Source organism: Prinia subflava, chromosome 3 (assembly GCF_021018805.1).
Source record: "Prinia subflava isolate CZ2003 ecotype Zambia chromosome 3, Cam_Psub_1.2, whole genome shotgun sequence".
NCBI classification, from domain to species: Eukaryota; Metazoa; Chordata; class Aves; order Passeriformes; family Cisticolidae; genus Prinia; species Prinia subflava.
In genome coordinates, this window is record NC_086249.1 from 4096745 (window position 1) to 4121911 (window position 25167).

Here is a 25167-nt window from a genome sequence, read left to right on the forward strand (position 1 = left end):
ACACCAAAACTCTTAGGCTTGCACTAAGTCTGGAAAGCTTCTGAAGAAAGTTTACTAGCAAGTAGCATGTTGACTACAAGTCAACAGCAGACCCAAAGCCACTGTATAACATTCCTTGAATTTATAGTAAGCAGAACTAAGAAATATTGCTTTCAGGGAGCTTAATGCTGCTGAATTGTTTAACTATGTATATTTGTTTCTTAGGTTATGTAAGAAAAACTGTTTTTACGTACACAAGTTACTCATTTTCTGTTTTTCAAATACATTTTGCTGTAAGCAAAATCATCTCTAACCTCCCTGTGAAATCCAGCCTATTGAACTTTTTGGCTGGATGAATAATGCCTTTGTGTTTACAAGAAATGAGATTCTTTTTTCTAATGAATTTTAATAAAATCACATTTTGCAACTAATATCTCTGACCAACACACAAAAGACTTAATTGTACCAAACTCTTCTTGCACTGGAGAAGTTAAACGATGATCTTTGGAGGACTTTGGAGTTGTTATCTGAAAAACAAATAAAGAAAAAACCAATCTAATGCTGGGAATTTTTTGCATGTTAAAGGTAACATCCAAACCTTACTTGTGACTCCCTCTCCTCTTGCTGTTCTGGGCCTTGTACAGTTAGGGCCTTTAGGGGCTGGGCAAAATGGAAAACACTGAGTCCAAGACTTCAGTAACAACTTGTAGAAATTACTAGTTTAATTAGGAAAGCTATTCATCATTCTTTCAACTTTTACATTAGGTATTGATCCCTTTTCCAGATACAATTTCTCCATGGATATAGCTAATAACTCAGAATAGGAGTAATATGTTACCGTTATCCATTTGGGAATTCTTCTCTCATCATCTTGTACGATCACATCCACTTGAACTCTTTCCTTCACCAGGCTTTGTTCCTCATCTACATTCACACTCTTAGAGGGGAAATAAAATGATGAAAACACATAGAAACTATTGGCACAGACAACTCCAAACTCATCATTCAGATTTACTGCAAGCCAGTATTCTTCAAATGAGGATATGGCACCAGCAGCAACTTATTTTTCATGTAGACATTTTATGCAAAGCCCTCTCCCCAATCCCTAAAACCCTCACAAATCCCAAGAAGGAACTAGATGTGAAGCTAGATAAAAAAAGGAATAATTAACAAGTTTATTCAGGCAAGAGCACACACTGCTTCAAGGTCCACTGACAAAAACAAACAAAGCAACAAGCCACCCAAATAAAGGAAAAACAGGAAAATGGTTACAAAGCTCTGATAATTACAGCTGCAAATCTTTACACATGCTCTTAACATCCCGTGAGAAGTCATACGCAAATTGAAGTCTACTCTGCAATGACTCTCTACATAAAATCTAGGAGAACTTTGAGACAAGGCAATTCATTAGGTAAACTGTCACTCTCTTAAGCAGATTGGATCAGCTGGTGTCAGACACAGGCCAGCAGCACAATGCTAAACAGGTAAGGAAAGTAAATCCCATTTCTGGCAATGCTATTTGAGCAAGCAGAACACAGGATTAAAAAACTAATTTCACTTGCCATTGCTCTTTCTGACACTACTTATTGAACGCCCCATTGCTAAAAACAGCCATGAAGATGCAGACCACATCAAGTCTTCTGCTGACTGTATCAACTCATCAGGCATGTGTAAACTATTTAAATAGTTAATAGTTTCTATTGAACACAAAAGCATTACAATATAGAAGGAAGCCCAAATTTTTACCTGAAGCTGAATGTCTTTAAATTTTCTTCTTACTGAGCCTACCTCCTCTCTTTCTTCACCTGCAATTTGAAGGAAAACATGAAATAAAATATAGTTGAATTCAAAACAAATGTGTTTAAACACACACTGTGCAAGTTATTGACTACACTATTTTCATTCTAGAAAATGGTTTTCTACCCTACAAAGAGTTTAGCTGTACTACATTTCTATTTCAATTCCAATGGAAAAGCATGGTTGGTGGGTTCATAAATGACTTGAGTGGAGCAAAGCAGGGTAAAGAAAACTTCTTTGCAATCCCTTCTTTAAGATTTACATTAAACATTTCAGAGAGCAAAATATTTTTAAAGCTCCTTTTCTCGCTCTGTAAGATTCATTATTCAGTAACACTATTTTCCTAAATGTCCCAACAAAGACAGCAAGGACTTTCTATCACACCTTCTCTTAGCAGCTTCCTAATGTCAAGACCACCTTAGAACTCACAAAGTGAGAAATAAGGCACACTTGGGAGTATGAAAAAACAAGTCCAAATCTTTCAAACTCAGTTTTTAGTTATTCTATGGGTAATTTTGTGAAGGAAACGCAACAAAATACTTCTTTTCTAGATGTAGCCAGACCTTCCAATTGCTTAGTAGCTTAAATGAGTCATGCATGAGCATAAAATATATGACTGCAATTTAAACCATGATTTCTGAATTTCTCTGGACTCACCAGAGGAAAGGCAAAAGGAAAGGAGAACAACCCTGAGTGAAAAAGATCCTGGTTATGATGCCTACTCAGCACTGCCTCGTCAGACTATTCTGAAATCGCTGTTACTCTTTCTGCCACACAATCTTCTTCCTCCAGTAGAACTGGGCACAAACCTGTCAGATTGCTTCCTAAATGTTCATCAAGATGAACAGACTCGACTGCTGCAAAAATGGGCAATTCTTGAGATAAAGGGAACAACTCCTGTGTCCAGCAATGGCTCACTCCATCATGCCAATTATAGATTGTTAGAAAACAGCTTGTATCAAAGAATCACTTGATTTGTACACAGGGGCAATATTCCTTCTAAAGGTGAATCCTCAGAAAACTAACATTAGTCCATCTTCAATGTACTGGCAATCATACATTCAAATCACTGGATCTTCAGTTTTTAGCAGAGGGCCATGGCACAGAAAGGAAAAATAAAATATTCCCTCCACGGAATCTAAATGTGTTTCTAAAAGCCAAAAGGGAAATTCAGCAACACCTTTGCACCTCAAAGGCAGAACAGGGAGGAAAAAAAGAAACCTTGCACCTTTCTCTCTCAAAAATATGACCCATAACACAGAAAGCTATTTCACAGGAGATGCATCCAAACACTATTATTACCCACATTACAACTCACTTATCCCTTTCTCCACACAGTCATTTTTCTGGGATAATATCCTGCTAGATACAAGTAATGGTTCAGATCTACTCTGCCATGCCACTTGCCACGAAAGCAAAGAGGGTAGCCCTGATTGCCTTCCCTGCTAAGGACAGACTAACACTTGCAGGTCCAGGTTAGAGCTGCTCCACTTGGCTCCTACCTGCTGTAGACAGGCTTTGCATACTTCCAACTCAAAAACAGTGTATAAAACCTGGAAGAAACTCTGCCTTCACTGAAAAGTGTAAAGTAGTGCCTGAGCACTCAAAATGGAAAACACCTGCCAAAACAAAAACTGTAGCTGAACCAGCTAAAGATGGATTTTTCCTAAGCTCCTACGCTCTACTGGTAACCTCTGATATATGAAAAATACCACCAAAACCGTAGCAAGAAGAAAAGCCCCCCAAAAATCCACCAAAACAACCACAAGCCAAAAAACTACACATCCCAAACACCACGGTGCACTCCATTTTTAATGTGAGAAATCCAATCCCATATCCCAAAGAATCTAATTTCTACATCTTACAGTATTTGGAGCCAGCTGGAACTCACGGACTTTTCCACAAATCCTCTCCAGTCTCTTCATAGACTGTTCATAGGAGGAGGAGGAGAAGTGGATAATTTATTGTATGCAGCTATAAACTACCTGGGTCTGAAGCACTTCACTCATTTATCCCACAAGTGCAAAAGACACAGGACACGTAGAGAAGCCAAGCTACAGATGCCACTGAAATAGTTTCCCCATCTTTCACTGAGCAGGTTGAGAAAAAAAGTCATGCTTTTTAAACTGGCAGAAATTATTTTCTCATTCAAACACTTACTTGATATTATCCCCTCAAACGATAGTAGGAAACATTTCCCTCAACAGAGAGGGAATTGTCAGCCTTAGAGGCCGCTGTGCAAATGAACAAACCCCAAGCTATCCATACCCCAAGCCCCAAGATGAACTTCAGCTCCAAGCTAATCATACTGTACTGCAACTGCTCTTTCAGCCATTAACTACTGGCTATTGCCCAGCTGTAGCTTGATTTATGAAAAACAGTAGAAGGTTTTATTTGCTCAGGAATCAAAAATATTGAGCAATACCAGCTTTAAATATTTGAAAAAGAAAAAAAAAACCCAGTCAAAGACTGTTGCCACTAATTAACGCAATCAAAATCAAATAATTACTGGGGAATGTAAGGTCAAGACTTCCCCAAAAAACTTCCCAAGACTGATGTCAAAACATTTACGAACACTACTGGAAAACTGTTGCAACTGACTGCAAACCTGCTTACCTCTCCCCCAATATTACACGTGTCTGTTTAAACTACTCGTAAAACTTCTCCTGACACCTAAAAGGCCAAGGTTTTTATTTCTCCATTCCTTTCTTTATTAAGAACATATTCCACACTGACTTTCCAATGTAGCAGGGAATCAGGACTGAAATTTCAAAGAGGAAGATGAATATGGATTTCCTAGAACTACCCATACCTCCAACTCTTGCTATTCCTAGTCTCTACCTTCTGAAAGGCTACAGAACATGTATAAAAACTGATTTTACTGTATCAGAAAGTGATGAAAAGTTTATTTGCAATTTTCTGAAAAACCTATAAAGAGGGTAGATAAGCAGTATTTAAAAAGCCCACCTGAATCTGATGTATCCACAGCAGTGTTCTCAGAAGATTCCTTAAACACACACAGAAGGAATTTTAATACCTGGTAGCTTAAGCTCTATTAACTAGCCTAGAATTTTCTGCTTTCTCTACTTGCTAAATATTCTTTTGGGGGAAGGGGGGGGTGAAACAAACACAGTTGTATTCCACAAATTCTGTCCGAATCCCTCCATCTTTATTAACAAATCTATACACAAACTTACTTTGACTCAAAAGACACCATTCTAGACCACAGATTTTACAAATAATAATTTAAAATGTTAAGACCCACATATTGCCTAACTAAAAAGGCACTTGAAGCCTATATCCAACTGCTCTCTCTGCCCCTTCCAATAATTCAGCTGAAATCCACGACTCATATGGTGTTACAGGACCAGCTACTCAAAAAGATTTTCTTTGCTTTTGACTACATAAATACATTTTCCCAAAGAGGCTGTCACAGCATGGCTGGTTGGAAGGGACCTTAAAGATCATCTGGTACCAGCCCCTCTGTGATGGCCACATTGCTCCAAGCCTTATCCAGCCTGGCCTGGAACACTCCCTAGAAACAGATGCAACGCGGCGCACATACCTGATGTTCTGTTGAATGTTCGTCTTCAAAATCACTGCTGCATTGCTCTGGTATTTCTTAGCATGAATGGGAGGAAAAAATGAAAGTTCTATTATTTTTATAATTCTTAGCCTCTCTTGTTAGTTTTGTTTTAAAAGTCTTTCCCCATCTATTCATGTCTTATCACCAGTGCCTCCAGTAATCGGTTACTTCTTCTGACTCACTCTGGCCAATCACACGACTGTGAAACACAACCCAAAGCACTCCAGCACACTTTCTGTCACTGTAGAAAACCTGTTTTGTGTGCTTTAGGCTCAAGGCACCTGTGCATCTCTTCTAGCATGGTGTGTGCCATTTCTAAAGCACTGTGTGCTATATATACATTTTTCTGCTTCTCTGCGTCATCTGTAATGCGGTACACTAAATTTAAAATAAAAAAGATCAAGAATTTGTAGTTTAAAGAACTCCAAGTAAACTCCTTTTTAAGAGGTTCTTAGGCATTCAAAACCTGAATTTGATAAGCAAAATACTTCTTTAAAAAGACTCCAAATATCCTATCTTTCACAAAATACTTACTTTCTTTCAAAGCTTTACCACAGACTATAGGCAAACTCTTTCACCACTTGGCCCCATCAGCTAAATGGAGCAAGAGGTAAAGGTCTAGACCATCTGAAACTTTTTCTACCAGACCCATCTCTCCCAGCTCTGCATTTACATTTCTTGGGCTGATTCAAAGCCTGTACCTGACTCCCGTATGGACAGAGTTTTTGGGAGTGTTCTGGAGGAAAAGAGATGCTAAGGCAGTGCTTTGTCCTCTGGTGCTCCAAATAAAAGTTACTCCAATCAATGTCATAAAATAACACCAAAAACCCTCTACTTCAAAACATTGAGAGAACAGAGCCCAACATCCCTTTCTCAGTACTACACTGGAAACCACCCCACCCATCATTCCTCCCAGTAGAAATATACATTTTAGTGGATCATACAGCTCCTTTTCAGAAAAATGTTCAGATGTCACACACTCCCCTAAGTAGTATCATTTGACTCTTTGGTGTACAGACTGGTTTTGATTTCTATCCTGGAACCTGATTTCCAATGAAGTAACTGTATGCTACCTTTTCCTGGAGGCATCCTGATTCATTGAGTATACTGAATAATCAGCTCAATTTCTGACAGCCCATTATGTAACTTCATGAGATTCCATTAGTACATATTTTTTTATAAGCCCACTTAGCCAGTAATTCTCAACAAGCTAACATTCATTTCTCCACTATGTGCATTTACATCAGGGATGGAATTTTTAAGACTTACTGATTATCAGACAAAACTGGCAAATACAACAAAGAATTCTTTGATTAACTGATAAGGGGTGCTTATTTTTGTAGTTGTTAAGCCAAAAATATTATACACCAAAACTCTTAGGCTTGCACTAAGTCTGGAAAGCTTCTGAAGAAAGTTTACTAGCAAGTAGCATGTTGACTACAAGTCAACAGCTGACCCAAAGCCACTGTATAACATTCCTTGAATTTACAGTAAGCAGAACTAAGAAATATTGCTTTCAGGGAGCTTAATGCTGCTGAATTGTTTAACTATGTATATTTGTTTCTTAGGTTATGTAAGAAAAACTGTTTTTACGTACACAAGTTACTCATTTTCTGTTTTTCAAATACATTTTGCTGTAAGCAAAATCATCTCTAAACCTCCCTGTGAAATCCAGCCTATTGAACTTTTTGGCTGGATGAATAATGCCTTTGTGTTTACAAGAAATGAGATTCTTTTTTCTAATGAATTTTAATAAAATCACATTTTGCAACTAATATCTCTGACCAACACACAAAAGACTTAATTGTACCAAACTCTTCTTGCACTGGAGAAGTTAAACGATGATCTTTGGAGGACTTTGGAGTTGTTATCTGAAAAACAAATAAAGAAAAAACCAATCTAACGCTGGGAATTTTTTGCATGTTAAAGGTAACATCCAAACCTTACTTGTGACTCCCTCTCCTCTTGCTGTTCTGGGCCTTGTACAGTTAGGGCCTTTAGGGGCTGGGCAAAATGGAAAACACTGAGTCCAAGACTTCAGTAACAGCTTGTAGGAATTACTAGTTTAATTAGGAAAGCTATTCATCATTCTTTCAACTTTTACATTATGTATTGATCCCTTTTCCAGATACAACAATCTCTGCATGGATATAGATACACACACCCCCCTGAATAATCTAGACATCTCTGGCAGCTCCAGCAGCAAAGAGGAGCTGCAACCTGTATCACAACACTTCACCTCTCATCTTCCTCACCACCAAATCAAAACAAAGCCAATTCTGGTCTCTCTCTGCAAAGCTCAGATTTAGACTTTTGGGAAAACTTACAGGTCAGAGACCAACCTGCACATCAAGGTTCAAAGAACAAAGTTTAAAATTAAAAGAAAGTGAAAATAAATTTGTACATCATTTGCTCTGTTCCTTATGTATCAAAGCTGTCAAAACCCCAAGACCCTCTAATATTTACACTGACACCAAGCACAAGAACCATGAGAGAACAACAGAGAAGTTGTGTTACACTTCATTGTGCCACTCAGTTACAGAGCCCTTATTTTATTCTAACTAGCTAATAACTCAGAATAGGAGAAATATGTTACCGTTATCCATTTGGGAATTCTTCTCTCATCACCTTGTACGATCACATCCACTTGAACTCTTTCCTTCACCAGGCTTTGTTCCTCATCTACATTCACACTCTTAGAGGGAAATAAAATGATGAAAACACATAGAAACTATTGGCACAGACAACTCCAAACTCATCATTCAGATTTACTGCAAGCCAGTATTCTTCAAATGAGGATATGGCACCAGCAGCAACTTATTTTTCATGTATACATTTTATGCAAAGCCCTCTCCCCAATCCCTAAAACCCTCACAAATCCCAAGAAGGAACTAGATGTGAAGCTAGATAAAAAAAGGAATAATTAACAAGTTTATTCAGGCAAGAGCACACACTGCTTCAAGGTCCACTGACAAAAACAAAGCAACAAGTCACCCAAATAAAGGAAAACAGGAAAATGGTTACAAAGCTCTGATAATTACAGCTGCAAATCTTTACACATACTCTTAACATCCCGTGAGAAGTCATACACAAATTGAGGTCTACTCTGCAATGACTCTCTACATAAAATCTAGGAGAACTTTGAGACAAGGCAATTCATTAGGTAAACTGTCACACTCTTAAGCAGATTGGATCAGCTGGTGTCAGACACAGGCCAGCAGCACAATGCTAAACAGGTAAGGAAAGTAAATCCCATTTCTGGCAATGCTATTTGAGCAAGCAGAACACAGGATTAAAAGGGCTGCACACCCAGACTGTTAGATTGTTCTTCAACACTGTAAATGCTCTGCGGAGTCCTGGCCATAGTCTAGCTGGGGAACCAACAGCACAAGATTGCAGCCTGCTTTTGTTCCAGCAGCCATTACTTCACATGGACCATTTCCTATTTATGCTAGACTCTCAGCTGAATGACCATACCTTTTGTAAGTGTTTCCACTTTATGGCCCAACTGGTTTCCCTTTGTCCTCACCTCTAAAAGCCTTAACCAGGGTTGCCTGTTGATGCAGTACGTTGTATGGCTTTCCCTGGCACATTGGTATTACCAAGATAACAATTTCACTTGCCATTGCTCTTTCTGACACTACTTATTGAACGCCCCATTGCTAAAAACAGCCATGAAGATGCAGACCACATCAAGTCTTCTGCTGACTGTATCAACTCATCAGGCATGTGTAAACTATTTAAATAGTTAATAGTTTCTATTGAACACAAAAGCATTACAATATAGAAGGAAGCCCAAATTTTTACCTGAAGCTGAATGTCTTTAAATTTTCTTCTTACTGAGCCTACCTCCTCTCTTTCTTCACCTGCAATTTGAAGGAAAACATGAAATAAAATATAGTTGAATTCAAAACAAATGTGTTTAAACACACACTGTGCAAGTTATTGACTACACTGTTTTCATTCTAGGAAATGGTTTTCTACCCTACAAAGAGTTTAGCTGTACTACATTTCTATTTCAATTCCAATGGAAAAGCATGGTTGGTGGGTTCATAAATGACTTGAGTGGAGCAAAGCAGGGTAAAGAAAACTTCTTTGCAATCCCTTCTTTAAGATTTACATTAAACATTTCAGAGAGCAAAATATTTTTAAAGCTCCTTTTCTCGCTCTGTAAGATTCATTATTCAGTAACGCTATTTTCCTAAATGTCCCAACAAAGACAGCAAGGACTTTCTATCACACCTTCTCTTAGCAGCTTCCTAATGTCAAGACCACCTTAGAACTCACAAAGTGAGAAATAAGGCACACTTGGGAGTATGAAAAAACAAGTCCAAATCTTTCAAACTCAGTTTTAATTATTCTATGGGTAATTTTGTGAAGGAAACGCAACAAAATACTTCTTTTCTAGATGTAGCCAGACCTTCCAATTGCTTAGTAGCTTAAATGAGTCATGCATGAGCATAAAATATATGACTGCAATTTAAACCATGATTTCTGAATTTCTCTGGACTCACCAGAGGAAAGGCAAAAGGAAAGGAGAACAACCCTGAGTGAAAAAGATCCTGGTTATGATGCCTACTCAGCACTGCCTCGTCAGACTATTCTGAAATCGCTGTTACTCTTTCTGCCACACAATCTTCTTCCTCCAGTAGAACTGGGCACAAACCTGTCAGATTGCTTCCTAAATGTTCATCAAGATGAACAGACTCGACTGCTGCAAAAATGGGCAATTCTTGAGATAAAGGGAACAACTCCTGTGTCCAGCAATGGCTCACTCCATCATGCCAATTATAGATTGTTAGAAAACAGCTTGTATCAAAGAATCACTTGATTTGTACACAGGGGCAATATTCCTTCTAAAGGTGAATCCTCAGAAAACTAACATTAGTCCATCTTCAATGTACTGGCAATCATACATTCAAATCACTGGATCTTCAGTTTTTAGCAGAGGGCCATGGCACAGAAAGGAAAAATAAAATATTCCCTCCACGGAATCTAAATGCGTTTCTAAAAGCCAAAAGGGAAATTCAGCAGCACCTTTGCACCTCAAAGGCAGAACAGGGAGGAAAAAAAGAAACCTTGCACCTTTCTCTCTCAGAAATATGACCCATAACACAGAAAGCTATTTCACAGGAGATGCATCCAAACACTATTATTACCCACATTACAACTCACTTATCCCTTTCTCCACACAGTCATTTTTCTGGGATAATATCCTGCTAGATACAAGTAATGGTTCAGATCTACTCTGCCATGCCACTTGCCACGAAAGCAAAGAGGGTAGCCCTGATTGCCTTCCCTGCTAAGGACAGACTAACACTTGCAGGTCCAGGTTAGAGCTGCTCCACTTGGCTCCTACCTGCTGTAGACAGGCTTTGCATACTTCCAACTCAAAAACAGTGTATAAAACCTGGAAGAAACTCTGCCTTCACTGAAAAGTGTAAAGTAGTGCCTGAGCACTCAAAATGGAAAACACCTGCCAAAACAAAAACTGTAGCTGAACCAGCTAAAGATGGATTTTTCTCCTAAGCTCCTACGCTCTACTGGTAACCTCTGATATATGAAAAATACCACCAAAACCGTAGCAAGAAGAAAAGCCCCCCAAAAATCCACCAAAACAACCACAAGCCAAAAAACTACACATCCCAAACACCACGGTGCACTCCATTTTTAATGTGAGAAATCCAATCCCATATCCCAAAGAATCTAATTTCTACATCTTACAGTATTTGGAGCCAGCTGGAACTCACGGACCTTTCCACAAATCCTCTCCAGTCTCTTCATAGACTGTTCATAGGAGGAGGAGGAGAAGTGGATAATTTATTGTATGCAGCTATAAACTACCTGGGTCTGAAGCACTTCACTCATTTATCCCACAAGTGCAAAAGACACAGGACACGTAGAGAAGCCAAGCTACAGATGCCACTGAAATAGTTTCCCCATCTTTCACTGAGCAGGTTGAGAAAAAAAGTCATGCTTTTTAAACTGGCAGAAATTATTTTCTCATTCAAACACTTACTTGATATTATCCCCTCAAACGATAGTAGGAAACATTTCCCTCAACAGAGAGGGAATTGTCAGCCTTAGAGGCCGCTGTGCAAATGAACAAACCCCAAGCTATCCATACCCCAAGCCCCAAGATGAACTTCAGCTCCAAGCTAATCATACTGTACTGCAACTGCTCTTTCAGCCATTAACTACTGGCTATTGTCCAGATGTAGCTTGATTTATGAAAAACAGTAGAAGGTTTTATTTGCTCAGGAATCAAAAATATTGAGCAATACCAGCTTTAAATATTTGAAAAAGAAAAAAAAAAACCCAGTCAAAGACTGTTGCCACTAATTAACGCAATCAAAATCAAATAATTACTGGGGAATGTAAGGTCAAGACTTCCCCAAAAAACTTCCCAAGACTGATGTCAAAACATTTACGAACACTACTGGAAAACTGTTGCAACTGACTGCAAACCTGCTTACCTCTCCCCCAATATTACACGTGTCTGTTTAAACTACTCGTAAAACTTCTCCTGACACCTAAAAGGCCAAGGTTTTTATTTCTCCATTCCTTTCTTTATTAAGAACATATTCCACACTGACTTTCCAATGTAGCAGGGAATCAGGACTGAAATTTCAAAGAGGAAGATGAATATGGATTTCCTAGAACTACCCATACCTCCAACTCTTGCTATTCCTAGTCTCTACCTTCTGAAAGGCTACAGAACATGTATAAAAACTGATTTTACTGTATCAGAAAGTGATGAAAAGTTTATTTGCAATTTTCTGAAAAAGCTATAAAGAGGATAGATAAGCAGTATTTAAAAAGCCCACCTGAATCTGATGTATCCACAGCAGTGTTCTCAGAAGATTCCTTAAACACACACAGAAGGAATTTTAATACCTGGTAGCTTAAGCTCTATTAACTAGCCTGTAGAATTTTCTGCTTTCTCTACTTGCTAAATATTCTTTTGGGGGAAGGGGGGGGTGAAACAAACACAGTTGTATTCCACAAATTCTGTCTGAATCCCTCCATCTTTATTAACAAATCTATACACAAACTTACTTTGACTCAAAAGACACCATTCTAGACCACAGATTTTACAAATAATAATTTAAAATGTTAAGACCCACATATTGCCTAACTAAAAAGGCACTTGAAGCCTATATCCAACTGCTCTCTCTGCCCCTTCCAATAATTCAGCTGAAATCCACGACTCATATGGTGCTACAGGACCAGCTGCTCAAAAAGATTTTCTTTGCTTTTGACTACATAAATACATTTTCCCAAAGAGGCTGTCACAGCATGGCTGGTTGGAAGGGACCTTAAGGATCATCTGGTACCAGCCCCTCTGTGATGGCCACATTGCTCCAAGCCTTATCCAGCCTGGCCTGGAACACTCCCTAGAAACAGATGCAACGCGGCGCACATACCTGATGTTCTGTTGAATGTTCATCTTCAAAATCACTGCTGCATTGCTCTGGTATTTCTTAGCATGAATGGGAGGAAAAAATGAAAGTTCTATTATTTTTATAATTCTTAGCCTCTCTTGTTAGTTTTGTTTTAAAAGTCTTTCCCCATCTATTCATGTCTTATCACCAGTGCCTCTAGTAATTGGTTACTTCTTCTGACTCACTCTGGCCAATCACACGACTGTGAAACACAACCCAAAGCACTCCAGCACACTTTCTGTCACTGTAGAAAACCTGTTTTGTGTGCTTTAGGCTCAAGGCACCTGTGCATCTCTTCTAGCATGGTGTGTGCCATTTCTAAAGCACTGTGTGCTATATATACATTTTTCTGCTTCTCTGCGTCATCTGTAATGCGGTACACTAAATTTAAAATAAAAAAGATCAAGAATTTGTAGTTTAAAGAACTCCAAGTAAACTCCTTTTTAAGAGGTTCTTAGGCATTCAAAACCTGAATTTGATAAGCAAAATACTTCTTTAAAAAGACTCCAAATATCCTATCTTTCACAAAATACTTACTTTCTTTCAAAGCTTTACCACAGACTATAGGCAAACTCTTTCACCACTTGGCCCCATCAGCTAAATGGAGCAAGAGGTAAAGGTCTAGACCATCTGAAACTTTTTCTACCAGACCCATCTCTCCCAGCTCTGCATTTACATTTCTTGGGCTGATTCAAAGCCTGTACCTGACTCCCGTATGGACAGAGTTTTTGGGAGTGTTCTGGAGGAAAAGAGATGCTAAGGCAGTGCTTTGTCCTCTGGTGCTCCAAATAAAAGTTACTCCAATCAATGTCATAAAATAACACCAAAAACCCTCTACTTCAAAACATTGAGAGAACAGAGCCCAACATCCCTTTCTCAGTACTACACTGGAAACCACCCCACCCATCATTTCTCCCAGTAGAAATACACATTTTAGTGGATCATACAGCTCCTTTTCAGAAAAATGTTCAGATGTCACACACTCCCTTAAGTAGTATCATTTGACTCTTTGGTGTACAGACTGGTTTTGATTTCTATCCTGGAACTTGATTTCCAATGAAGTAACTGTATGCTACTTTTTCCTGGAGGCATCCTGATTCACTGAGTATGCTGAATAATCAACCCATTATGTAACTTCATGAGATTCCATTAGTACATATTTTTTTATAAGCCCACTTAGCCAGTAATTTTCAACAAGCTAACATTCATTTCTCCACTATGTGCATTTACATCAGGGCTGGAATTTTTAAGACTTACTGATTATCAGACAAAACTGGCAAATACAACAAAGAATTCTTTGATTAACTGATAAGGGGTGCTTATTTTTGTAGTTGTTAAGCCAAAAATATTATACACCAAAACTCTTAGGCTTGCACTAAGTCTGGAAAGCTTCTGAAGAAAGTTTACTAGCAAGTAGCATGTTGACTACAAGTTAACAGCTGACCCAAAGCCACTGTATAACATTCCTTGAATTTACAGTAAGCAGAACTAAGAAATATTGCTTTCAGGGAGCTTAATGCTGCTGAATTGTTTAACTATGTATATTTGTTTCTTAGGTTATGTAAGAAAAACTGTTTTTACGTACACAAGTTACTCATTTTCTGTTTTTCAAATACATTTTGCTGTAAGCAAAATCATCTCTAACCTCCCTGTGAAATTCAGCCTATTGAACTTTTTGGCTGGATAAATAATGCCTTTGTGTTTACAAGAAATGAGATTCTTTTTTCTAATGAATTTTAATAAAATCACATTTTGCAACTAATATCTCTGACCAACACACAAAAGACTTAATTGTACCAAACTCTTCTTGCACTGGAGAAGTTAAACGATGATCTTTGGAGGACTTTGGAGTTGTTATCTGAAAGACAAATAAAGAAAAAACCAATCTAACGCTGGGAATTTTTTGCATGTTAAAGGTAACATCCAAACCTCACTTGTGACTCCCTCTCCTCTTGCTGTTCTGGGCCTTGTACAGTTAGGGCCTTTAGGGGCTGGGCCAAGTTCAGACAAAATGGAAAACACTGAGTCCAAGACTTCAGTAACAACTTGTAGGAATTACTAGTTTAATTAGGAAAGCTATTCATCATTCTTTCAACTTTTACATTAGGTATTGATCCCTTTTCCAGATACAACAATCTCTGCATGGATATAGATACACACACCCCCCTGAATAATCTAGACATCTCTGGCAGCTACAGCAGCAAAGAGGAGCTGCACCCTGTATCACAACACTTCACCTCTCATCTTCCTCACCTCAAATTAAACAAAGCCAATTCTTGTCTCTCTCTACAAAGCTCAGATTTAGACTTTTGGGAAAACTTACAGGTCAGAGACCAACCTGCACATCAAGGTTCAAAGAACAAAGTTTAAAAGTAAAAGAAAGTGAAAATAAATGTGTACATCATTTGCTCTGTTCCTTATGTATCAAAGCTGTCAAAACCCCAAGACCCTCTAATATTTACACTGACACCAAGCACAAGAACCATGAGAGAACAACAGAGAAGTTGTGTTACACTTCATTGTGCCACTCAGTTACAGAGCCCTTATTTTATTCTAACTAGCTAATAACTCAGAATAGGAGAAATATGTTACCGTTATCCATTTGGGAATTCTTCTCTCATCACCTTGTACGATCACATCCACTTGAACTCTTTCCTTCACCAGGCTTTGTTCCTCATCTACATTCACACTCTTAGAGGGAAATAAAATGATGAAAACACATAGAAACTATTGGCACAGACAACTCCAAACTCATCATTCAGATTTACTGCAAGCCAGTATTCTTCAAATGAGGATATGGCACCAGCAGCAACTTATTTTTCATGTATACATTTTATGCAAAGCCCTCTCCCCAATCCCTAAAACCCTCACAAATCCCAAGAAGGAACTAGATGTGAAGCTAGATAAAAAAAGGAATAATTAACAAGTTTATTCAGGCAAGAGCACACACTGCTTCAAGGTCCACTGACAAAAACAAAGCAACAAGTCACCCAAATAAAGGAAAAACAGGAAAATGGTTACAAAGCTCTGATAATTACAGCTGCAAATCTTTACACATACTCTTAACATCCCGTGAGAAGTCATACGCAAATTGAGGTCTACTCTGCAATGACTCTCTACATAAAATCTAGGAGAACTTTGAGACAAGGCAATTCATTAGGTAAACTGTCACACTCTTAAGCAGATTGGATCAGCTGGTGTCAGACACAGGCCAGCAGCACAATGCTAAACAGGTAAGGAAAGTAAATCCCATTTCTGGCAATGCTATTTGAGCAAGCAGAACACAGGATTAAAAGGGCTGCACACCCAGACTGTTAGATTGTTCTTCAACACTGTAAATGCTCTGCGGAGTCCTGGCCATAGTCTAGCTGGGGAACCAACAGCACAAGATTGCAGCCTGCTTTTGTTCCAGCAGCCATTACTTCACATGGACCATTTCCTATTTATGCTAGACTCTCAGCTGAATGACCATACCTTTTGTAAGTGTTTCCACTTTATGGCCCAACTGGTTTCCCTTTGTCCTCACCTCTAAAAGCCTTAACCAGGGTTGCCTGTTGATGCAGTACGTTGTATGGCTTTCCCTGGCACATTGGTATTACCAAGATAACAATTTCACTTGCCATTGCTCTTTCTGACACTACTTATTGAACCCCCCTTTGCTAAAAACAGCCATGAAGATGCAGACCACATCAAGTCTTCTGCTGACTGTATCAACTCATCAGGCATGTGTAAACTATTTAAATAGTTAATAGTTTCTATTGAACACAAAAGCATTACAATATAGAAGGAAGCCCAAATTTTTACCTGAAGCTGAATGTCTTTAAATTTTCTTCTTACTGAGCCTACCTCCTCTCTTTCTTCACCTGCAATTTGAAGGAAAACATGAAATAAAATATAGTTGAATTCAAAACAGATGTGTTTAAACACACACTGTGCAAGTTATTGACTACACTGTTTTCATTCTAGGAAATGGTTTTCTACCCTACAAAGAGTTTAGCTGTACTACATTTCTATTTCAATTCCAATGGAAAAGCATGGTTGGTGGGTTCATAAATGACTTGAGTGGAGCAAAGCAGGGTAAAGAAAACTTCTTTGCAATCCCTTCTTTAAGATTTACATTAAACATTTCAGAGAGCAAAATATTTTTAAAGCTCCTTTTCTCGCTCTGTAAGATTCATTATTCAGTAACGCTATTTTCCTAAATGTCCCAACAAAGACAGCAAGGACTTTCTATCACACCTTCTCTTAGCAGCTTCCTAATGTCAAGACCACCTTAGAACGCACAAAGTGAGAAATAAGGCACACTTGGGAGTATGAAAAAACAAGTCCAAATCTTTCAAACTCAGTTTTTAGTTATTCTATGGATAATTTTGTGAAGGAAAAGCAACAAAATACTTCTTTTCTAGATGTAGCCAGACCTTCCAATTGCTTAGTAGCTTAAATGAGTCATGCATGAGCATAAAATATATGACTGCAATTTAAACCATGATTTCTGAATTTCTCTGGACTCACCAGAGGAAAGGCAAAAGGAAAGGAGAACAACCCTGAGTGAAAAAGATCCTGGTTATGATGCCTACTCAGCACTGCCTCGTCAGACTATTCTGAAATCGCTGTTACTCTTTCTGCCACACAATCTTCTTCCTCCAGTAGAACTGGGCACAAACCTGTCAGATTGCTTCCTAAATGTTCATCAAGATGAACAGACTCGACTGCTGCAAAAATGGGCAATTCTTGAGATAAAGGGAACAACTCCTGTGTCCAGCAATGGCTCACTCCATCATGCCAATTATAGATTGTTAGAAAACAGCTTGTATCAAAGAATCACTTGATTTGTACACAGGGGCAATATTCCTTCTAAAGGTGAATCCTCAGAAAACTAACATTAGTCCATCTTCAATGTACTGGCAATCATACATTCAAATCACTGGATCTTCAGTTTTTAGCAGAGGGCCATGGCACAGAAAGGAAAAAATAAAATATTCCCTCCACGGAATCTAAATGTGTTTCTAAAAGCCAAAAGGGAAATTCAGCAACACCTTTGCACCTCAAAGGCAGAACAGGGAGGAAAAAAAGAAACCTTGCACCTTTCTCTCTCAGAAATATGACCCATAACACAGAAAGCTATTTCACAGGAGATGCATCCAAACACTATTATTACCCACATTACAACTCACTTATCCCTTTCTCCACACAGTCATTTTTCTGGGATAATATCCTGCTAGATACAAGTAATGGTTCAGATCTACTCTGCCATGCCACTTGCCACGAAAGCAAAGAGGGTAGCCCTGATTGCCTTCCCTGCTAAGGACAGACTAACACTTGCAGGTCCAGGTTAGAGCTGCTCCACTTGGCTCCTACCTGCTGTAGACAGGCTTTGCATACTTCCAACTCAAAAACAGTGTATAAAACCTGGAAGAAACTCTGCCTTCACTGAAAAGTGTAAAGTAGTGCCTGAGCACTCAAAATGGAAAACACCTGCCAAAACAAAAACTGTAGCTGAACCAGCTAAAGATGGATTTTTCTCCTAAGCTCCTACGCTCTACTGGTAACCTCTGATATATGAAAAATACCACCAAAACCGTAGCAAGAAGAAAAGCCCCCCAAAAATCCACCAAAACAACCACAAGCCAAAAAACTACACATCCCAAACACCACGGTGCACTCCATTTTTAATGTGAGAAATCCAATCCCATATCCCAAAGAATCTAATTTCTACATCTTACAGTATTTGGAGCCAGCTGGAACTCACGGACTTTTCCACAAATCCTCTCCAGTCTCTTCATAGACTGTTCATAGGAGGAGGAGGAGAAGTGGATAATTTATTGTATGCAGCTATAAACTACCTGGGTCTGAAGCACTTCACTCATTTATCCCACAAGTGCAAAAGACACAGGACACGTAGAGAAGCCAAGCTACAGATGCCACTGAAATAGTTTCCCCATCTTTCATTGAGCAGGTTGAGAAAAAAAGTCATGCTTTTTAAACTGGCAGAAATTATTTTCTCATTCAAACATTACTTGAAATTATCCCCTCAAACGATAGTAGGAAACATTTCCCTCAACAGAGAGGGAATTGTCAGCCTTAGAGGCCGCTGTGCAAATGAACAAACCCCAAGCTATCCATACCCCAAGCCCCAAGATGAACTTCAGCTCCAAGCTAATCATACTGTACTGCAACTGCTCTTTCAGCCATTAACTACTGGCTATTGTCCAGATGTAGCTTGATTTATGAAAAACAGTAGAAGGTTTTATTTGCTCAGGAATCAAAAATATTGAGCAATACCAGCTTTAAATATTTGAAAAAGAAAAAAAAAACCCAGTCAAAGACTGTTGCCACTAATTAATGTAATCAAAATCAAATAATTACTGGGGAATGTAAGGTCAAGACTTCCCCAAAAAACTTCCCAAGACTGATGTCAAAACATTTACGAACACTACTGGAAAACTGTTGCAACTGACTGCAAACCTGCTTACCTCTCCCCCAGTATTACATGTGTCTGTTTAAACTACTCGTAAAACTTCTCCTGACACCTAAAAGGCCAAGGTTTTTATTTCTCCATTCCTTTCTTTATTAAGAACATATTCCACACTGACTTTCCAATGTAGCAGGGAATCAGGACTGAAATTTCAAAGAGGAAGATGAATATGGATTTCCTAGAACTACCCATACCTCCAACTCTTGCTATTCCTAGTCTCTACCTTCTGAAAGGCTACAGAACATGTATAAAAACTGATTTTACTGTATCAGAAAGTGACGAAAAGTTTATTTGCAATTTTCTGAAAAAGCTATAAAGAGGGTAGATAAGCAGTATTTAAAAAGCCCACCTGAATCTGATGTATCCACAGCAGTGTTCTCAGAAGATTCCTTAAACACACACAGAAGGAATTTTAATACCTGGTAGCTTAAGCTCTATTAACTAGCCTAGAATTTTCTGCTTTCTCTACTTGCTAAATATTCTTTTGGGGGAAGGGGGGGTGAAACAAACACAGTTGTATTCCACAAATTCTGTCTCAATCACTCCACTCCATCTTTATTAACAAATCTATACACAAACTTACTTTGACTCAAAAGACACCATTCTAGACCACAGATTTTACAAATAATAATTTAAAATGTTAAGACCCACATATTGCCTAACTAAAAAGGCACTTGAAGCCTATATCCAACTGCTCTCTCTGCCCCTTCCAATAATTCAGCTGAAATCCACGACTCATATGGTGCTACAGGACCAGCTGCTCAAAAAGATTTTCTTTGCTTTTGACTACATAAATACATTTTCCCAAAGAGGCTGTCACAGCATGGCTGGCGTTGGAAGGGACCTTAAGGATCATCTGGTACCAGCCCCTCTGTGATGGCCACATTGCTCCAAGCCTCATCCAGCCTGGCCTGGAACACTCCCTAGAAACAGATGCAACGCGGCGCACATACCTGATGTTCTGTTGAATGTTCATCTTCAAAATCACTGCTGCATTGCTCTGGTATTTCTTAGCATGAATGGGAGGAAAAAAATGAAAGTTCTATTATTTTTATAATTCTTAGCCTCTCTTGTTAGCTTTGTTTTAAAAGTCTTTTTTTCCCCCTCTATTTGTGTCCTATCACCAGCGCCTCCAGTAATTGGTTACTTCTTCTGACTCACTCTGGCCAATCACATGACTGTGAAACACAAACCAAAGCACTCCAGCACACTTTCTGTCACTGTAGAAAACCTGTTTTGTGTGCTTTATGCTCAAGGCACCTGTGCATATCTTCTAGCATGGTGTGTGCTATTTCTACAGCACAGTGTGATATACTTGGTTGGCTCAAGCAGGTTTCAAAATTGTCTCTTCAGCATTTCATTATTGCAAAAGGAGTCTATTACTCTGAAGTTTTTTGTATGAAATTGAACAAATTTTACTTCAAGTTTGAGCCCAAACTTGTCAGACAGCTTTCTCAGTGCTCAACCCTACCTGGTATCATCTGAGAGTTAAGCAAGAGCACCCTCTGTTCTGTCATTTTTTTAAATAAAGTATAAACCAACAAAGTGCACAGGAGAAATCCTGTAAAAAAATCCCCCAGGTTTCCCTCAAGTCTGAACTCAGACCACTGATAATTATTCTAAGCACAGTTTTCCAACCAGTGGCTATAAAACTATATTCTCATAAAATTCATCAAGCACATAACTAAAAGGCTGTGGCTTAAGGTTGTAACAATCCCTGGAAATTAATCTTCATTGTTTTGCAAAACACACTACTGTAATACTTCCTATACAATATATTTTTTCAGAAGCTGAATAGTGTATTTTCCAAACATATCTGGATTTGTAACACAGGAAATCACAAGAACACAGTAGTGTCCAGCTGAAATCCCTTACTGAGCAAGGTCTAGGAAACACCACAAAGGATGTTTAGTTACAAAAAAAAAATTCAAGGAAAGAAACCATTTTAAGTGGCTAATATATCACAGAAATATCACTTCTCTTGGAGGGTGAAAATTAACATACCTAGTCCTCCCTTACTGAGAGCTGCCACAGATAAAAAGCATAAAGCCCACCAGTCAAGGATCATCATTTTAATCAGTAAAACTTGATTAGAGTGCTGGACAATCTATCGAAATAGTAAAACTGGAATCTAACAAAATACCAAAGTAGGAGTTCGAAAAACAACACAAGTTATATTCCAAGGGGAGAGCTTCATTAATAGGTATCTGGTTTGATGTTCAATGTTTACACTTAATAGCACAAAACTTTATGTATCTTAATTAAAAAACACTTAGGTCTACTTAATGGTAAATGAGTAATTAGTGCATTAGTTTTAATAACCTAAAGTCAGAACAATCTTTTTTTGGGTTGAAGGTTTTAGGTGTGTGGGTTGGGTTTTTTTTAAGGTTAACAGCAACCACAACCAGACAGCACACATATTAACAAATGTGTCTTTTTGCTTCACATAAAAGACAGAGCAAGATGTGGCTGGATAAAATGGATGAGGTTCTATTTTTTATGGAGTACATATAAATACAAATCTATGCAGGCTTGTTTTCTTGCAAGAAAAGCTGTTCAATTAACTTTCCTGTTTACTTGGATATTTCTCCCATAGGATAAATTAAAATAAAATCAAATAATATTATTCTCAAGTTACACGAGAAGTTGCAAAAATACCTATTACCCATTTTTCTGCTTCTCTGTGTCATCTGAAATGGAGCACACTAAATTTCAAATAAATAAGATCAAGACTTTGTAGCATTAAAGAACTCCAAGCAAACTCCTTTCTTTAAGAGCTTCTGAGACATTCAAACCCTGAATGTGATTAGCAAAGACTAGCAAAATATTTCTTCTAAAAGACTCCAAATATCCTATCTTTCACAAAATAGCTTTACCACAGTTTATAGGCAAACTGTTGCACCACTTGGCCCCATCAGCTAAATGGAGCAAGAGGTAAAGGTCTAGACCATCTGAAACTTTTTCTACCAGACCCATCTCTCCCAGCTCTGCATTTACATTTCTTGGGCTGATTCAAAGCCTGTACCTGACTCCCGTATGGACAGAGTTTTTGGGAGTGTTCTGGAGGAAAAGAGGTGCTAGGCAGTGCTTTGTCCTCTGGTGCTCCAAATAAAAGTTACTCCAATCAATGTCATAAAATAACACCAAAAACCCTCTACTTCAAAACATTGAGAGAACAGAGCCCAACATCCCTTTCTCAGTACTACACTGGAAACCACCCCACCCATCATTTCTCCCAGTAGAAATATACATTTTAGTGGATCATACAGCTCCTTTTCAGAAAAATGTTCAGATGTCACACACTCCCCTAAGTAGTATCATTTGACTCTTTGGTGTACAGACTGGTTTTGATTTCTATCCTGGATCTTGATTTCCAATGAAGTAACTGTATGCTACTTTTTCCTGGAGGCATCCTGATTCACTGAGTATGCTGAATAATCAGCCCATTATGCAACTTCATGAGATTCTATTAGTACATATTTTTTTATAAGCCCACTTAGCCAGTAATTTTCAACAAGCTAACATTCATTTCTCCACTATGTGCATTTACATCAGGGTTGGAATTTTTAAGACTTACTGATTATCAGACAAAATTGACAAATACAACAAAGAATTCTTTGATTAATTGATAAGGGATGCTTATTTTAGTCAACTGGTTATGACAGCTCCATGGATTATAATGTATTTACTCATCTTAAATATTTGAAATTACATTTCTGAATCTTTATTTACATAAGTATTACTGATTTATTAGATGGTTTCTCACCCAAAACTGAGTATCCTAAAGGGTTTAGTATGAACCTGAATATCTTCCTTTAAGTCAAGACTCTTAATTTACAGCAGGTTTTTTTCAAATACTTTACCTCTATTCCTTTGACTTCGTTTCTTATGCTGTAATAAAAAAAAATAGAATATTTTAAGATTAGCAAAATAGTTTTAACCATTGCCTTTATTTACTTTGGTATAGCCCACATCACACAACCATTTCACTTCCTCAGGTTTCCCATGGCCTGACCAGAAAAGCCACAAGTATCTAGTGAAACTTACCTATCATTCACTTTTACCCTTACTGTTTCTGCTAAAATCACTGCAAAAACATACCTTGGTCCACATAAGAGGCTAGGACAGGGAATTTCCCTTAGTCTCTAATGGATCGAGTTGGGAAATTTGTGCAGCAATAGTTAGTAGACTGTGCGCCAGGTACTACCAGGAGTGCAAAGGAACCATAAATACAGCCTTTTTTGGTCTCCAATAAATCCACTCTTGTTGCCTTGGACTGAATTTCATTCCTCATGCCCTCACTGTGGGGTTGAGAACAGCTTCTGTGTTAACTATGAAGGCACACCATACAGGGTTTACCTGACACACTGACTGGTGAGACTGCAAAAGATTCTTTAATTACTTTGGCATTATTTCACAGGGAAAAAAAAAAAAGAAACTAAAGATGAAACCAGGAAGCTCTGTGGAATTGAAGAGCTGATTACCTGAACCAAGATACACTGATTCAATGCATTAACTTCCCTGAAAACATTCTGATGGGTTCCAAAAATACACATTCCAAACAGACAGCAATTAATAAAATAAATTCTCCTGGTTTACAAGTGCTGCAAACCACTGATAAATGGTCATCTATTTTAGTCTAATACATCTGAAAATCTTAAACTGTGCTAAAATCCTATTTTAAGGCAGATGTTGACCTCATTAATATCTCTGAAAAGATTATAAGGCACAGCAAGATTAGAATATAATCCTATTTATCTATACATACATGAAGGAATATTACTGCATTTTTGGCTACATGGTAGGACTGTATTAATAAATACCTTAAATATTTTCTTCCATTCTTTAACATCCTTCCTTGACACTTGCCCCCATGGTTTTGGTCCTAGAAAAAACAAAAAGTAACAATATTAACACATCTTTTCTTATAACACCATCTACACTGGCTATCATTCCAAACAAATACTTAAGAACATATTACAGAATAACAAAGCATTATCAAATCTGAACAGTCTCCATCACATTTGCTGAAATAAAAATTTAGAGGAAAACAAACCAGGAGAATATGGCAACTCAAGTTAACAGAGAAGTCAGGCATGGCAAAAAATAACCACATACTGAGTCTAACAGGACTGAGCTAAAATCCAAAGAGCATTACAGCCCCATGTGCTATGAAGAGGGGAAAAAAGGGCAAGTGATTTTAGTTTTTAGATGATGAATGCAGACTACCTGGTAGCCGAGGTTAGTTAAAGCTTAAATTAAGGCTCTACATGACCGAGATCCATATTCATTCCATATTGAACAGAGGTCACTAGCCCAAAACCATAACCAAACTTTTAGAAATCCAACGCTGTCTATTACAGTACTCCATGAATGTTTCCTCCCTCTCCCAAGGGATAATATATACAAAATGTAAGCATGCCAGTCTGTAAAACCCTTTGGTGCACGGCTGGTACTTCCCAGGTCTGTCCAGTTAGTTACAAGAACTAATATGGCAATTTATGTATGTGGTAGTTTTTATAGGGCTTGATTTTTGGTGAAGAGAGAAAAAGCTGTCACAGAAGTGCTTTTCTGGCAAGAGCTCTAAAAGCTTCTTCTGTGCCTGGCAAAACTAATCGCTGGCTGGCTCTAAGAATAGGCATGCTGCTAAGGCAATTAGAGAAGCTGGTAATGTTTCTGTGACAATACACCGAAGGAGCAAAAAACCCTGAATAAAGCTTTCTTTCTCTACGGTCTCCAAGCAGCGGTGAGGGGGCCGACCGGTGCCATCCCGGCCCGGGAGCAGCGCCGGGAGCGGCCCCGGGGCAGGGGCACCGACATGGGCAGGACCGGGGCGGCGGCAGACGGCCTGTGCCACCTCGGCATGGCTTGCAATGACAACTTTA

At 38.4% G+C, this 25167-nt stretch overlaps 1 protein-coding gene across 1 annotated transcript in view; it reads right to left on the reverse strand.

Moving 5' to 3' along the window:
* HJURP (Holliday junction recognition protein) overlaps positions 1 to 25167 on the reverse strand; it is a 33222-nt gene that overhangs the window by 5111 nt on the left and 2944 nt on the right. Inside the window, exons 3-19 of the mRNA XM_063393827.1 lie at positions 24106 to 24167; positions 23146 to 23173; positions 20236 to 20291; positions 19632 to 19671; positions 16612 to 16670; positions 15400 to 15498; positions 14605 to 14665; positions 12790 to 12845; positions 12190 to 12229; positions 9170 to 9228; positions 7959 to 8057; positions 7173 to 7233; positions 5342 to 5397; positions 4744 to 4783; positions 1726 to 1784; positions 818 to 916; positions 446 to 506 (exon numbers count right to left, since the gene is read on the reverse strand). Coding sequence (XP_063249897.1) covers positions 446 to 506; positions 818 to 916; positions 1726 to 1784; positions 4744 to 4783; positions 5342 to 5397; positions 7173 to 7233; positions 7959 to 8057; positions 9170 to 9228; positions 12190 to 12229; positions 12790 to 12845; positions 14605 to 14665; positions 15400 to 15498; positions 16612 to 16670; positions 19632 to 19671; positions 20236 to 20291; positions 23146 to 23173; positions 24106 to 24167 — 1035 coding nt within the window. The remainder of the gene's footprint in view (positions 1 to 445; positions 507 to 817; positions 917 to 1725; positions 1785 to 4743; positions 4784 to 5341; positions 5398 to 7172; positions 7234 to 7958; positions 8058 to 9169; positions 9229 to 12189; positions 12230 to 12789; positions 12846 to 14604; positions 14666 to 15399; positions 15499 to 16611; positions 16671 to 19631; positions 19672 to 20235; positions 20292 to 23145; positions 23174 to 24105; positions 24168 to 25167) is intronic.